We start from the raw sequence: 16,132 nt of genomic DNA, 5'->3' as shown, positions 1-16,132 counted from the left end.
GGTTTACTGGCTCGGGGCGGGGCCAGGAAGGCTCGGCCCGCTCATGGTTGCCGACGGGGCCGGCCGGGTGGTGCTGCAGCCGCCGCCGGGCTCACTGGCCCCCCTCTCCCGTCAGCAACGCCTCGCTGCCGCGTTTGCTCGCCCTGCCGGCGGGCCAGCCGCCGCCGCCGCTGCCAGGCACGCCAGCCGCCCCGCGCCATGTTAGCTCACCCGGCCGGCAGGGCTGCCGCCGCTGCCAGGCTCTGCCGGTGGGGCGGCCGCCGCCAGGCTCGCCGGCCGCCCCCTCCCGTCTGCACCGCCGCCGCGTTTCCTCGCCCTGGCCGGCACTGCAGGCCCCCGCACCGCCGGGCTCCCCCACGCTGCTGGCCCCGATTCTGCTGGGCTTCCCCCGCTGCTAGGCAGCCCCACCCGCCGGCCTTCCTGCTTCTGCCATGCTCCCCTGCACTGCTAGCCCCAGTTCTCCCAGGCTCCCTCGCCCTGCTGGCTCAGGCTCAGCCGCCCGCCCCCCACACTGCAGGCCCCGCCTCTGCCAGGCTTTCCCACCTCAGCCGGGGCCGGCCGGGCTCCAGCTTGGCTTGGGGCTGCCGCGGGCTCTCACTTCCGTGTTGGCAGCTTTTAGAATATTGTTCATGTATTAGCCGCCCTCGAATATTAGCCGCACTTCCGGGTTTCCACCAAACTTTTGGTCAAATTGGTGCGGCTTGTATTCGTGAAATTACTGTAACTTGCTCATTCTAATGGGATTTACTGTTGCAGGCATCTAGGTGACCATCTCACATTCTCATCTTCATTAGGCTTGTAGTGTCTTTTTGGAAATGAATATTACTGTGATTTGGATTGGGGCTGTTTTAGTGTTAATTGAGAAAACCGTCATATGCTTCTGGAAGCTGCTCTTGCCCAGGACTTAGCACTGCAGTCCTGATTCTCTAAGGACATAAGTGACAAAAGGCAGACTTGCTGGACTCTGTGGGTGCACTCCATGGCACAGTGCCTCCAAGCTGGGACAGAGACTGTGCTCTGTTCCTGCATAGCTCTTCACTTCCATACCCTGCTACTTCCTGCTTATCATTTCCTGCTGCTGTTCCACCCTTCCACCCTTTGGGCTTTTTTCCCAGAAGCCACAGGACAAAACAGCAGCAGCACAGGCAGGTTTTTCTTACCAGCTGAGTTCAAGAAGTCTGCTCTGCTGTGCTTCTGTCCCTCTGGAACAGGGGCTGTGGATGCTGCTAAACTGCAGCCTTAGCACCAGTACATGTTCCCTTTTAACATGACCCTCCAGTAACTTAGCTACAACACCTACAGCTCAGCAACACAAGCATTAAGACACGTAATTCTGTAGTTTGTCTGCAAACATCACACTTTCCAGTTTTTTCCATCGGAAGATAAATCTCATCTTGAAGAAGTGAAATGTGGCAATTTCTTGGTAATGCTGATACTCTACATTACAGCTTACAGCTTTTTGTTACAGTACGATTTAAAACACATGAGAAGGAACTTGAGGCTGCTCAGCACAGCTTCTTATCCCTCTTACAGCACTAATTATGCTTTACTGATAGTCCAGTGTAAGACACTCTGCGTGAATAAATCTAGCTCTGGGTATTGAGAAATGGAGCCACAAAGAGTCCAGCCTTCCCAGATGCCCAGTGACAGTCTCTGACTGTTCCCTCTCTCCCGCTAAGAGAAGTTTGGCCCTGGGTGAGGATCAATACACTTTTCCAGTGGTTACAGAAATAAAAAAAAAAAATTAAAGAGACATTAAGCTGTTAGCATCAAAGGAGGGCAAAGAAAATGGTGGAGGGGCTGCAGGGGAAGCTTTATGAGGAGGAGGGAGGGCCAGGAGTTGGACTTGATCATCCTGATGGGTCCCTTCCAACTCAACATATTCTATTATTCTTTTCAAGAATTTTCTCTTAGTATAAAGGGAGAACTGTGATGACTCCTTTTTAAGGATTTCTGGAGCAAATCAATTTGCTTCAGCTTTTTCTTTAAGCTGTTCAATTTATTACTGCTCCTTTTAATAGTGGTCTCTAAAACTCCTGGTTTTATTGGGTTTTTAAAAATTATTCTCTTTAGAACTCCCCCTCCTTCATCAGTAGGAGCAAAATAGATTCAAAAGGCACTTTTAACACTGGGACATTGTGGCTCATGCCTGCCTATGTTTGGTTAGAAAAGTGGGATAACTTCTCCCCTGGTGCCTCTAACTTTCTGTTTAGTGGTGTTCTGTACTTTAAGTCCCTGCCATACGATTCCCATAAAATGTCTTGCAAGCTGTTTTGAGTCTATGTCGATATTTGGGTATAGTTGCCTCTCCATTTCTGTTCCCTAAGGTTCTCTTTTTTCATCTACAGCTCCACAATTCACATTAGGAGAGAGGTCTGATGGTTGCCTCTATGATGATCTGTCCTTCTATTTCTTGCACACCTGCAAAGACTTGTGGACTGTCTTACTCTTTGGACTTTGAAAAGTTGACTGAACATTTTTACCAGGCATTATTTGCCTGTAGCAGTCTCTAGCCCCAGGTTAGTCTGTGTCAAGCAGCCTAAAATCACGTAGGTGTTTCTTTGGTGTGGTTCATCTGCGTGCTTTGGCCCTGCTAATCACAAGCTGAATGTGACCAGGGAGCAACTAGGAATGAAAAATGCCGGTTAGCCCACTCATGAGATATTATAGAAGAAGGGGTTAGAACGGGTTGCAGGTCAGTGAATAAAAATAAAATAAAATAAAATAGGAAAATAAAACCCAAAAAAGAAAAAATTATGCAAATTTAAGCAATTATGCCACCAACCAACAGATGCCCAGCCTCTCCCTGAGCACCTTCTACCCCCACCCCCCCCAGTCTCCTCACTTTTTGTGCTGTGCATGACACCATATGGTATGGAATACCCCTTGGGTCAGTTTGGGTCAGCTTTCCCTTCTGTGTCATCTCCCACATTCCTGTGTACCCCCAGCCTCCTCACTGGTGGAGTGGTGAAGGAAGTAGAAAAGGCTTTGACGCTCTGTAAACATTGCTCAGCAGTTACAAAAACATCTCTGTGTTATCAAGACTCTTTTAGCACAAATTCAAAATATAGCCCTGTAATAACTTGTATGAAGATATTTGCCTCAGCTAAAACCAGCACATGGAAAATTAATTTCCCCTCAAATTCACTAATTGAAAGGCAGTGTGAAACCCGAGGAAGAATATGTCTGAGGAAGGACAAAGTGTGACTTGGGCATGGCTGCCTGCCAGCCAAGAGGCTGAGATAAGGATCAAAGAGCTTGGGGAGGAAATACTGGGACTGATGTGTGTAAAGCAGCACTGAGCATTTATTAATTAATTATGTCTGATACAATTAAGACCTGACCTCGAGGAGGCAAATGGGGGAGGAAACGAAGGGTTGAACATCTGTTTTAAGGAGCAATAGGCAAGTAGGGAGAAGCTGAATCAAACAGTAAGTCTGGGGCTGATGTTAGAAGAATGATGCTGTTCAGGGACCATCACACAGTGTGAGAGATACAGTGGCCGGGAGAAAGCATTTAAGAGGTAAAGGGACCACTGCAGCTCTGAGGGAGAGTCCCAATCCAGAGGATTGTGGTGGACAGACATAGGAAGACCCAGACCTATGTAAGTCTGGTGTCTGTGATAATAGTGCCAGAAAGGGCTTTTTTCCCCACACCACATGCCCTCTGCACAGGGTGAGCAAGGGAACCAAATCACAACTCCATTTACCAAGACTATCTTAAAGAAAACAAATATTGCAGATGCAAGCCAACAAAGAGAGCAAATTACTGTCACAACAGGCTTCGTTCCACAGCAGATAAAAGTCATGACATGTGACAGATGCTCTAAAAAGGGATTACACATACCACTGGTTAAGATGAAACTATATCCTTGATTAAAGGCACGTGACTGTATGATCTGTCTCAAGCCTCATGTGAGACTGGCACCAAGATCAGCCACATTGGCTGAAGATCCCTAGTTAGTGATGACTCAGACTGGTGGATATGATGGGCCAAAAAGAGGTGTTACTCTGACAAATTATACTGGGTCTGGCAAGGACAGAGTTACCTTTCTTCAAAGCAGTCTGTGTTCTGCTTTGGGTCTGTGGCTAACAGACAACACACCCCTGTTTTGGTATTACTAAGCAGCACTTGGACAGCATCAGGATGTCTTTTTTCCCACTCTGCCTCCACCATGAGCAGACTGGGGTGGGCAAGAAACTGGGAGTGGACACAGCTGGGACAACTGACCTGAACTGACAAAAGGAATGTCCCCTTGTATCATGTAATGTCATCCTCAGCAAATGTAATGTTGATTCCTCCGATGTGCCATAATTATCCACATGTCCACTAAATCCATTCCTTACTACAGAGTTAGTCAATTTTCACAGCTGAGTCCTCAGATTTACTGCTAGGTAGTCCCCATTATATCCTTTGGGATCCTTGATGTCAGGTTACGCATTTTCATAGCTTGTGCTACAGAAAAATTCTGGCTTGACATGGGTAATCACTGAGTTCCTTTAAACTCACTGGTAGTTACCATCTAATTAGAGAGTCACTGATTTTTGAATTTTTTTTCCTCTTTCTTGAACAACATGATTCACAGTACTTGAGCTTGAGACTATTCATGCTCTGTGCAAATATTTTACACAAGAGCATCCCATTCCTCAGTATTGCCACGATTGTCCTAAGTGTTTCTTCTCAATTTTTGCATTATAAACTTCCTGGCAAGCTGTTCCACTTCTGATGTTTCATGTTTCTTTCAGCTTTGAGAAGCTATTCATCAAACTAATCTGATATTGTTTGATTTGTTTTTCACTTTTCTATTTGAACACAGCTTCAGATTTTTGAAAGACACCTTACTTCTTCATAGTATGACATTTCTTGTTAGCTTCCTTTAGCCTTTTCAAATGGAGCTTTGAAAATAGAGGCACATTTGCAGAAAGTTTGCCTCTTTAAGTGGCCATTCCTGAAGTTGGACCCAAACATAACATCTAATTTCCTTTCACTTTGTTGCTTGACCGTAAACGCAGTGCTTTATTTTTATCATTCCATTATCATCGTCCATTCCCAGGATAACTCCCTTTCACAGAAGCTGGTTGTAAAGCAGCATGTGGAAAAGGTTAAGTATGCCTTGAAGCATAAATTTTGTTGAGGAGAACTGTGACCCCATTATTTGTCCAAATCTGAGTTCCCAGTAAAAGAGAACTTTTCACTAAGGGTTGCTAAGGTGATTAGGGAGCAGGACAATCTGACATATGAGGAGATTGTGAGATACCTGGGATTGTTTAGCCCAAGGAGGAAAGGCTCAGTGGAGATCATATCAAAGTGAATCAATACAAGATGGATCCAAACTCTTCTCAGTGATATCCAATATCAGGATAAGAGGCAGTGAGCACAAATTAAAATAGAAGAAATCCCATTTAAACACAATTTTTTAAAAACATGTGATAAAACACCGGAGCAGGTTGCCCAGCGAGGTTGTGGAATCTCTATCCTTGAGGATATTAAAGCCTGATTTGACATTTGGCTTGGCAATCTGCTCTAAGTGACCTTGCTTTGAGCAGCAGAGTGGACTAGACATGTCCATAGAGCTCTTTCAGCCTCAGCTATTCTATGTCTCTGTGATTCTATTATTTTCCTTATTCATCCTGCCACCCCTCTAAAAAAAACCCCAAAACCCAAAAAATCAACCTTACTCGTTTTCCATGTTACTTCATTCCCCCTCTCTCTCCTGAATTCCCTCCCCAGCTCAATGGTAGACACACAGAAAAACACCTGTGAAAAGAAAGAGGAAAGAGCCCCCCATAATTTGGCTGCAGCAGCCCTCTCACCCTCCACCACTGCTGTGGTCATTGCCAACAAGCAGGCATCAGGAAGAGGCACAGGCAGGAACCTGCCAGCAGCTGGTAGAGATTAATTAACCCCTTTTACTTCCTTTTCCTCTTACTTTCTTCCTGAACATGTTTCTCACAGGAAATGGTGAACCTTGTGTTTGCCACAGGCTACATTCTACCTTAAGGCTGCTGTCACCTTTGGAGCAATGGAGACATGGGAGGAAACACACGTGAAATAGATCCTTCAGAGGTCAGACCAAGGGCATCAGCTTTATCCCTGCCCAAGGTGCAGATGCTGATGGATTCCGACTGTCTGCAAATCCCTTGCCCCTCAGTACACAGTGGCAGTGCAATATTTCAGGTACAGCCTCGCTGAGGTCCCAGGAAGCCTGGTGTTACTGCTCTCCCTCCCTTGGGAATGCCAGTTGGTGCCAATCTCTGTTAAGGGCTAAAAGAGTCTGGCAGTGCTGAAAGTGATGTAGGAATGCCTCAACTTGTTGGTCACAAGGTGCCAGTTGACTCCTCAGCCATGTTGGTATTAGGAGATGAGCTGCTTATGGAGGGATGCTGACCTCACTCCCGAGTCTGTAAAGGCTTCACTTGAGGAAGGGCAGCTACACGCTGCTCTGCCTCAGCAGACCCATGACTTCTACACCTGTGTCCCTGCCACTGGTAAAAATTACTCACTGCATGGCACCACCACTACCAGGGACAAGACTATCCATGACCACGGGGACACTAACATCTCCTTTTACCCAGTGACACACCTGAAAAAATAACCTTCTCCACGATGGGATCTGTTGGATGATTCCTCTCAAAGATGAGGTACTCTGTAATCTTAGGGAAGGAGAGAACTCACATTTCTGCAGGATACTTGCAGCAACCTAACTACGAAGCCTGGGTAGAGGACAGTCACCTCACCCTCCGTGGTAGAGTGCTAACTCCATCTTGCCCAAACATTTACTCAAAAGTCTTGGTTTGTTGAATTTACGTGATGTGTCATGCCATATCTCCTTGCAAAGGTTTTTGGAAATTCAAGTAGCATATATCAACCACATGACCATAAATTTCATGTCTTTCTAACACTTGACAGAATTCAAGGACAGGACTCCTTACAGGAGCAATCTTGGCTGAGCAATATGTTTTTATCCCAGCATTCCCTAATTCTGTTATTGCACAAATATTTCACATATATTGTCCTTTCCCATGGCAAGGTAGTTGGAAGTAGATGACCTTTGAAGTCTCTTCCAACCCAAACCATGCTATAATTTTAGGATTTCTACTAATTCACCTGGAACATACATAGGTCCTAGAGACCTGCACTTCCCCAGAACTCTACTGCAATACCTTTCAGTCTGGAATCAAGTTTTCTATCATGAAATCTTCAGATACCAAAGAAAATTTGGAGCAGGAGGTTACATACTACCGCAAGCGATTTGGTTTCTTCATTCATGAGTTCGATTTAAAAAATTAAAACAACAGGGTGAGCCACTTCGGTATTTGTAGAGTTTAGCGTGTTCATCTCCACCATAATCTCTCCTAGAGTTGCTCTTATTTCAGATGGATCCTCAATGGAGCGCAGATCCCGCGGAAAAGAAGCGCTCCTCGTGGAGCAATCCTCCCGCGGTGCCCGCGCCGCCGGAGCTGGACAGCGGCCCCCGGCCCCGCCCGCGGGCCCCGCCCCGGCCCGCCCCCGCCTCTCCGCGGCCACGCGGGGTCGGCACGCCGCGGCTTTAAAAGGATGGCTCGCGGAGCTTCTTGTTCTCCCGCCTCTCCAGCTCGTGCTTTTGTTTGTTTGTTCATTCACCGCTAAGCACCTGCTCCACGATGCCCGGCGGGCGAGCGGCGCGGTCGGAGGGGCGGCGCGGCGGCCCCCGTGCCCGCTTTGGCCGCAGCATGGCGAGCTGGGAGCCCTTCGCGGCCGTGCTGTCCGCGCTGCGCCGCTGCTACGCCGAGGCCGTCCCGCTGGAGACCTTCGTCCGGCGGCTGGGGGGCGGCGGCGCCGGGGACGCCGAGGTGCTGCGGGCCGCCGACGGCCCCGGCTACCGCACCTTCGTGGGGCAGTGCCTCGTGTGCGTGCCCCGCGGCGCCCGCCCCATCCCGCGGCCCTTCACCTTCCAGCAGGTAGGAAGGGGCCCGGGGGCGAGGGGCTGCCGCCCTCGCCGAGCGGCGGGGGAGCCCCGCGGGGCTTCCCGGGGCAGCGCTTCCCGCGCCCCGTGCGTGCGGAGGCGGCACGGCCGCCCTTGGCCCCTCACGGCTGCTGCCGGCGGGCCCGGCCCGCTCCCACAGCCATCCGCCCTCCATCCCGGCCCCAGGGCCAGCGCGGAGCCTGGGAACCCCCCCCTGCCTCTTCCCCGGGCTGGGAGAGCCAGGCCCAGGTGGCGGCCCGGGCGGGCGGGCAGCGCTGTGGGTCTGTGTGCGTGGGGCTCCCTGGCTCCCCGGCTGCCCGTGTGGCGAGGGATGGACGAGCCCAATGTCGGGGAGCGACTGGGGATGGAGAGTGCCCCGCTCTTGAGAGACTGGAGAAGAGGTGGGTGGAACTGGCTGCTGGTCGGGGTTTAAGCGGAGGAAAAGCTTTTCAGAGGGGGAAGACCACTTTTTTCTTAGCGCCGTATGCGCGAAACTGTGCTGTGGTAGGAAGGAACGGTTGCAAACCCAGGACGACTTGTAAAATGGTTTTTGGAATTGTGTGCCGAGCTGTTTAGTTGAATTTTCCTTCACATGAAAGGAAATGGAGGCCTCAAGAAAATTAGGGTTAGTTCCCTGGAGGTTAGAGCCTGCGCGAGCACGTATGTACGGATGTGTGCCTGCTAACCTGGCTCTGCCAACACGGATTCACGGAGGCAGTGGAGTCTGAGGGACTCAAGGGGGAATCGTGTAGGGCGTTTCCTGGGCATAAAAACCAGGATCAAAAGGGCAGATGTTAAAAATACTTCCTTCAAGTCATCGGCTTACGTTAACATCGTAAACATCTTGCATTACGCTTGGAAAATCTGAATTTTTGAGTATGGTGCTTGTGAATCATTAATACTGTTTTGGAGGCTGATATCTAGGGCTGTGTATCTTTGCTTTTTTTTTTTTTTAATTTAAAGGGTACATTGTGGCTTATGAAGGAGTAAGTGAAGAAAGCTAATTCTCTTTTCTTTGTTTCTTCAGTTATCTAGTCAGAGTGAAGTTACCTCAAGAGTCGTTCAGAGACTGTGTGAAAAAAAGAAGAAGAATGTCCTCGCATATGGATACTCCTTACCAGATGAAAACAGTTCTCAATTCCCAATTGTGCCACTTTCAAAGATACACAGCTACCTACCCAATACTGCCACAGAAACTCTTTGTATCAGCGGCTTCTGGGAGACATTGTTGAGTCGGATAGGGGATGATGTGATGATGTATTTATTGGAACACTGTGCAGTCTTTATGCTGGTTCCCCCTAGTAATTGTTACCAAGTTTGTGGGCAACCAGTTTATGAACTTATTTCATATAACGTAGCCTCATCCCTGGTATTTTTTAGACAAAGGTTCTCAAAGTATAGTTGTACTAGCTTGCTTAAATATGTGCGGAAAAGGCTTATGTTTCATAGAAAATATCTTTTAAAGTCATGTGAGTGGAAATACAGACAAAAATGTAAAGATAATGTCTCCAGAGTGAGAAATGAAGGAAATAACAAGAGACGACGCTTAGCGCCCACTGACCAGTGCTCTGCAAAAGCTGTTTCTAAAGCAAGCAAACAGATCAGAAAGGTTAGTGAACTTCAGGGGAAAAAGAGTAGCTCCAGTTCATGTGTTTCAGCTACAACTCCATCTCGAAAAAGGAAGATTCATAGAGAGCAACCTGAAATTCCAGCTAAGAGAGCAAAAATAGCAGAGAAAGTGAGAGAGGAAAAGGCTTGTAGTCTTGTTCCTGATCTAAACCAAAGTAGTTCCGAGAGATCTGAAACTGCGTGTGTATCACCCCGTTCTGAAAGTGCCATTAAACCCCGCCATGTTTCTGAAAGTAGTAACAGTGCTGTGTCTGATCCTTTAGTTCACACATCTCGTGGCAGGAGGAAGTTTGTGGCAGGCAAAAGCTATCTTCTGCAGGGACTTCGGCATAACAAACCTTTAGGCTCCAACACTGAAATGCAAGCAGATTCCCGCAGGAAAAGAGTAGAGATGCGTACCTATGAATCTCAGTTGCCTTCAGGACAAACCAAACCCATGGACGGTACTTCAAAATGCAGAGGGCGGGAGAGTCCCCAACCTCATTTATCAAACAAGTTACCCTATAGACTCCTGAGTTCTGCGGTATACATTGAGAAGAAGTCTCTTCTGTATTCTTGCAGGAGTTTCCATGAATGTTTTCCTAAATCATTTATCTTGAATCGCTTGCAGGACTCTGAGGCAGGTGGAAGACGGCTTGTAGAAGCTATATTTTTTAGCCAAAATCAGGTGCAGCAAAGGCATAACCAAAGTCTGCCAAAGTGCAAGCGGAGAAAGAAGGCATTGCCCAAACGCTACCGGCAAGTGAGGCATACATTTGAGCAACTGCTGAAGAACCATGGAAAGTGTGCTTACTTGGCTCTCTTGAGAAAAAATTGCCCCATTCGGATATCTGAAATCAGTATGAGAAAAATCAATCTGTCTTGTCAAGCAGTCTTACCTGGGGAAGCAGGGGTTCAGAAGCAAGCAGAACAGTTTGGGAAAGAGCCTGCTAAGTGTGTGACAAGCAGCAGATGTGAATCTGGTCACACTGATGTGCCAGACAGCTTAGGAGCTCCCCTTGCAGAATCTGTGCTTAGGGAGTCGTTGCCGAGTGAGGATCAAAACTCGGGAGAGGCACGTGATTCAGCCCTCAGGGAGCTCCTCAAGCAACACAGCAGCTACTGGCAGGTGTACATGTTTGTGAGGGATTGCCTGGAGAAGGTCATCCCTACTGAGCTTTGGGGTTCAAACCACAACAAGTGCCGGTTCCTAAAAAATGTCAAAATGTTCATTTCCAGGGGGAGGTTTGCTAAGATTTCGTTGCAGGAGTTGATGTGGAGGATGAGAGTGAATGACTGCATGTGGCTTCGTCTAGGCAAAGGTACTTCCTATATTAAAGAACTAAGTGGTGGGGCTGTCAAATGATTGGTGTTCGTGTTTAAGGTGGGAAGGGGAAGATGTTGAATCTGGACTCAGAATTGCTGAGTTCATTGGTCATAACCATAGCTGAGAGAGCAAACCTAGTAGTGTTTGTAACTGATGGTGGAAGGACACTTAAGCTTGTCTTCCTTCCAAAACTTGTTTGCGTTCATGCTGTTTGTGTTTAATTAGAATGATGTTTTCATAAACATGAATTCAGAACTTAGGCTAAACAAAAACCAAAACTTTCCCATCCACTCCTACTATCCATATTGCAGTAGCTCTGAAAATCCATTGAAGTATGACCTAAGCACATTAGGAATAAATGCTGTCTGCCTGTTTGTTACTCTAAGACTTCAGAAAGAACTAAAAGCAGGTCAAGACACTTGCAGTGGCACGTGCTCTTCTGCTATGGCAGTGAAAAAAACCAGGGATTTTTACTCCCTCACATCAACCCTGTGAGAAAGATGTATGAGACCCATTCAATTGCCTTCTATAGAGTCACAGAATGGTTTGGATTTGAAGTGACCCTAAAGATCTAATTCCAGCCTCCCTCCCATGGGCAGGAACACCTTCCACTAGACCAGGTTATTCATCCTGTCCTTGTAATGCTTCCAGGGATGGGACATGTGCAACCACTCTGGGCAATCTGTTGCAGTGCCTTGCTACCCTCACAGGAAAGAATTTCTTCCTAATATCTAATCTAAACCTACTTTCTTTCAGATTAAAACTTTTCCCCCTTGTCCTATCATTACATGTCTGTGTAAAAAGAGCTGTCATCATCTATCACCTTTTCTAGAGCCTTTCTCTAGGATCAAGAGAGCCTTACTGAGCACTGCTTCAGCCTGGCTAATAGGTGGTGCAGAAGTCCCCAGGTGAAGAGGTCCCTGGCTTAAAAGCTTTCATGAGGCAGCAGCTGATTGCTCCAGATTGCCTATGAGTCCATTTCTGTGTAGTCCTCTTTTCAAATGACTGGTGAATCTTCCTTTCCTTGAGTTTGTTCTTCAGACACTATCCTAGGATTTAAATCTGGGCTGAAGCCATGGTTCTGTGGTTGGTTGCAGTAGGATCTACTGCATATTTTCATTTTTCTGTGGTTCTGTTCTTCATCTATACAATATGGACTGCACTCCCTTAACTGGTATGCTTACAGTGTTTATTCTTATCTGTTATTGTACTTGGATTCTACAGTAATGTGAGCTGAAAATGGTATTTTTTTTGTTAAAAGGTGCAATAAATTCTGAAATTATTACAGGTTCTTTCAAGTGTAGGAGGAAAAATCAAAAGTCTGATGTTTGAGAACTGATGTCAAAAATAAGGAAGGTTACACTTTCCTAAGAAACTCTTAATTCTAGGAAACAGTATTTCTTTATTCAGAAACTGTTGTTCAAAACCACAGTTTCCAAAATGCTGACGAGTTAAATATTTAAAAAGACTTTATTGTAAAATATATGTTTGATTCATAGTAATTTGGAGCATGTTATCTTTGGAAAATGTAATGCCCTCTTCTTCTCTGGCCGTATTTCAGGTAAAGCAATATATAGGCTTATTTTAATTTTCATGGAAGTACTCCCATGTGCTTGATGTTTAAACATGCTTTGAATTGCTTTGCTGCACTGTAGGTAGTGTTGTTTTTTCCTCCAAAAGTAGTAGTGTTTTTTTGACATTTTCCTGAATTGTAGTAATTGTTTACATCTGTTGTCAAGAACTTAGAAAATAAATAATCTATTTCCAGGGCAGCTACCTATCAGCATCCTGATTCAATTTGCATATTACAACTGCATTTTGCAACTCTTTGGTTAGAGAGTTTTCCAGCTCTGAAATTTTTCTCTGATGTTAACTGGCTTCCGTTGAAGTACTACTAGTCTTTTTTAAAGTGCTGTAAGTACATGAAAATGTGTCTGCCCTGGAGCATGCAAAAACCAAACAGATTAGAAAACTGAAAATTTATTTCCATTTGATAAATTTTACTGTCAGATCTGTTGCATCAAAATTAAGCTGTTTTTAACACACTCAAGCCATAACCATGATTTGTGCTAAGCAGCTAAACTAATATTTCTGTGTGGTTTGTTTATGAATCCTGTTGTGCTTGGGCTAAATTCAACTCTTTAAATGTAATTAGAAAAATTATTATTGCAAGTTGGCCAGAACATCAGTGTTGTAGCCCAGGGTCTTATTCCCTATTCATCCATATTTAGACATAATTACAGAGCTATGTCACCTTAAATTTGACAGTAGTTAGGAATGCTCTGGGTTCATAATTGTTGTTCCTTCTAAATGTTGGAAGCACTGATGGACTTTGGGCGATTTGAATTTTTCTTTGTTTTTCTTTGACTGCACCAATAAATTGTATATAGGATGTCTGAAATAAGGTCTAACCCCGTAATTAATTAATTTTCATGTAATTGGGAAATCTGATTATCATTCTTATCCCCAAATCATCCCAGTTTAATTTTGTTAATTTTTTCGGTATACCCAAGTTATTTTCAGTCTTTTGCTTTTTTTTAATACAAAGTTTTATATTGTAGTAGACTTGTTTCTTCTTATATTACCTCACCTTTCACAGTAATCTTGCCTTTGTGCATTAAAAGATCTTGCACAATCAATATTGGGGGAAGAAAGTAAGTTTTTGGGCTACTATGGCTTGTATTTGTATCTTCTATGTCAATTTGTCGCTGCAGATTAGTTCCTGTGTTTATGCTTTAAGCTTGGGTCAGTTGCATTATTTAATGTCCTGAAAATTTGGAGTGGCATTTGTGTAATGGTTTGTACTTACCTATTAACCTTTTTTCTTTCTCATGACCTCAAGCCAAGTCAAGAATATTGTGCAAGTTTCTTGTTTGTGTGCTCTGTTTCTTTAATCATGCTAAGAATTGATAGTTACTATAACTACCTTTGAATTGTTTATTGAAGGTGATTACTTTGTTCCTGCCGATGAACATTGTTTCCGTGAAGAACTTTTGGCCAAATTCCTGTACTGGCTGATGGGTACCTATGTTGTTGAGTTGCTCAGATCATTTTTTTATATCACCGAGACGATGTTCCAGAAAAACATGCTCTTCTACTACCGAAAGTTTGTTTGGGGCAAGTTACAGAACATTGGCATTAGGTAACACCAGAAAACTAATTAAACATTAATGGATATGTAAAAATCATGTGTTTTGTAGTGTAAAGGTGTATCTCTGCTTTAATTTATTGGCCATTTATCTTCATTTTATTTGCTTCATTTCCCAGAGGAAAATTCAACCTGTGATTGTAGCATGCACAGTTTGTAATTTCAGAAATATTTTGCATGACAAAACTAATGCAAATTTAGATTTCTTTATTAGAAGAGAAATCTTTGGAATAATAAAATCCAGTATGAAGAGGATTTAGTTATGATGAACCCATTTTTTAAATATCTTTTAACAGCGAGTAAAGCATAGTGATAGAATCCCAAAGTAACCTTGTGGAAGTTAATTTTAAAAATACTCAAGTTGCTTTAACTACTTTAAATTGGAAACAACAAAACCAAGGCTCTGCTGAAATACTGTACTACTCTAGTCATAAAAATCAGACAGTAGCCTAGTAGGTTTAGGGTTTTTATTTTGAAGACTAAGGGATTTAGAATCTGCAGCTTCTTTTTTAGCATGGCTGGAATTCCATGCTGATCTCTTTTGTGTTAAAAATGCATGCATTTAAATTAGGCAATATTTAAGGTAAAATTTTAAACAATTTAGTGAAAAAATAGGAAAGGCAATTTTAATGAACAGTTTTGTCCACCCGTCTCCATAGTTCACATGTTTCAAGTTTTCATTATAAATTGCTGGTGTCAGAGAGCTTTGGAACTGTGAAAAATTAGCATACTTTGTCTTGTGTTTTAGTGGCTGTTTTGTATGGTGAACCTTTTGCTGTTGCTCTGAATTCTTGGTCCGTAACGTTACATGTGTAATGTTTTTCCCCTCCTACCCCGTCACTCCCTGATTTCATCATTTGTATCTTCAGTGCCACTCTTTGCATTTGTGTCGGCACTTAATGGGCTGTGGATCTTGTTTGCCGTTGTAGCACAGAAAATGCACTTTGAATAGCAGCAGAATGTTATTTTCAGTCCCACACATTCTGTTTGTCTTGTCTTCAAACTAACAGCTGTAGTGTTGCAATTAGTGTTTTAATGTACTTAAAGACTATTTTTGGCACACAATATGATCAAGTACTGACTTTCACATAGTAGAGATACAATAAGAAAATAATAGAAGTAGTGAATAATAGATTTTTGTGGGGTTTGTGGTTAAAAGAAAACAAATAACTTGGGATTTAGCTCTTTTGTTCACATTCCCAGTTTCCCAGAAAAGGACAAGGTGCTTTGAACTCAAAAGACCTTAATCTAGGGTTTTGTTTCTTCTGATTCCTTCCCCACATATGCAGGAAGCCCCTTCTCCCCTTTGGCTTGGAAGGTCCCTAAATTGCAGGTAGTTGGAAACTGGAGAAACATTCCAAGGAAGTGCTGCCGCGTGCTTGCCAAACATGTTCAAAGAACAGGATGTTTGCTCTTGGCTACAGCAGTCATGGTTTATGAGGACTTTGAGTCTGATCCTAGCAGCTACAGTTAAACTTCACTGACAGGGCTTTCAGCGCTGCTCTTTCAAGTGGGATATGTTATGTGAGGTTTGCCACGAGTCTGGCTTCTGGCATTTATACAGGTGGCCAGCTGCCAACTTCACTTAGGAGGAAAGAAATTGGGATGGATACTGAGATACAGCTGCTTCTGGTAACCTTAAGCCGCTTTGAGGCTTTTCAGATTCTGTCTGTCTGCTCTTAACCAGCCAGGCGCTGCTTCCATCTTCTCTAGAGGAAGAATGTCTGGTGACCTGGATGTTCTGGTCTTCTCAGCTGGAGATGCTCAAGCTGGTTTACAGGAAGGCATTGGTAGCCACTGATTCCTGTTGAGTTCTTTTGCATCCTCCTTTGGAGGAAGAGAATGGATGGAACAGGCTGGACTGGAGTGGATCTGACTTTACTTGTGAGTCAGTACTTGCAGAGACTGTGTTGTCATTAGGGAGTAAATCCTTATCTTGAAGAACTGTCCTTTTGAGTAGAACATCCTGGCCAGAATCCCACTCAAGGATATGGAAAAGGGTTCTGAGAGGGGCCCTGAATCTCTACATTAGCCTTGCTGTATTGGTAGAGATCAGAGTGTGCTGTCATTGTACACAGACATTTTTGCAGCTATACCATACCAA

General features: G+C 44.7%; 1 protein-coding gene across 1 annotated transcript in view; it reads left to right on the top strand.

The window, feature by feature from the left end:
* The first annotated feature begins 7,697 nt into the window (after nt 1–7,697).
* Nucleotides 7,698–16,132, top strand: part of TERT (telomerase reverse transcriptase) — a 30,551-nt gene continuing 22,116 nt past the window's right edge. The window contains exons 1-3 of the mRNA XM_033081806.1: nt 7,698–7,940; nt 8,973–10,875; nt 13,827–14,022. Coding sequence (XP_032937697.1) covers nt 7,713–7,940; nt 8,973–10,875; nt 13,827–14,022 — 2,327 coding nt within the window. The 5' untranslated portion in view covers nt 7,698–7,712. The remainder of the gene's footprint in view (nt 7,941–8,972; nt 10,876–13,826; nt 14,023–16,132) is intronic.

Source organism: Catharus ustulatus, chromosome 1 (genome assembly GCF_009819885.2).
Source record: "Catharus ustulatus isolate bCatUst1 chromosome 1, bCatUst1.pri.v2, whole genome shotgun sequence".
In the NCBI taxonomy this organism is placed as follows: domain Eukaryota; kingdom Metazoa; phylum Chordata; class Aves; order Passeriformes; family Turdidae; genus Catharus; species Catharus ustulatus.
This window is presented reverse-complemented; position numbering and strand designations above follow the sequence as displayed.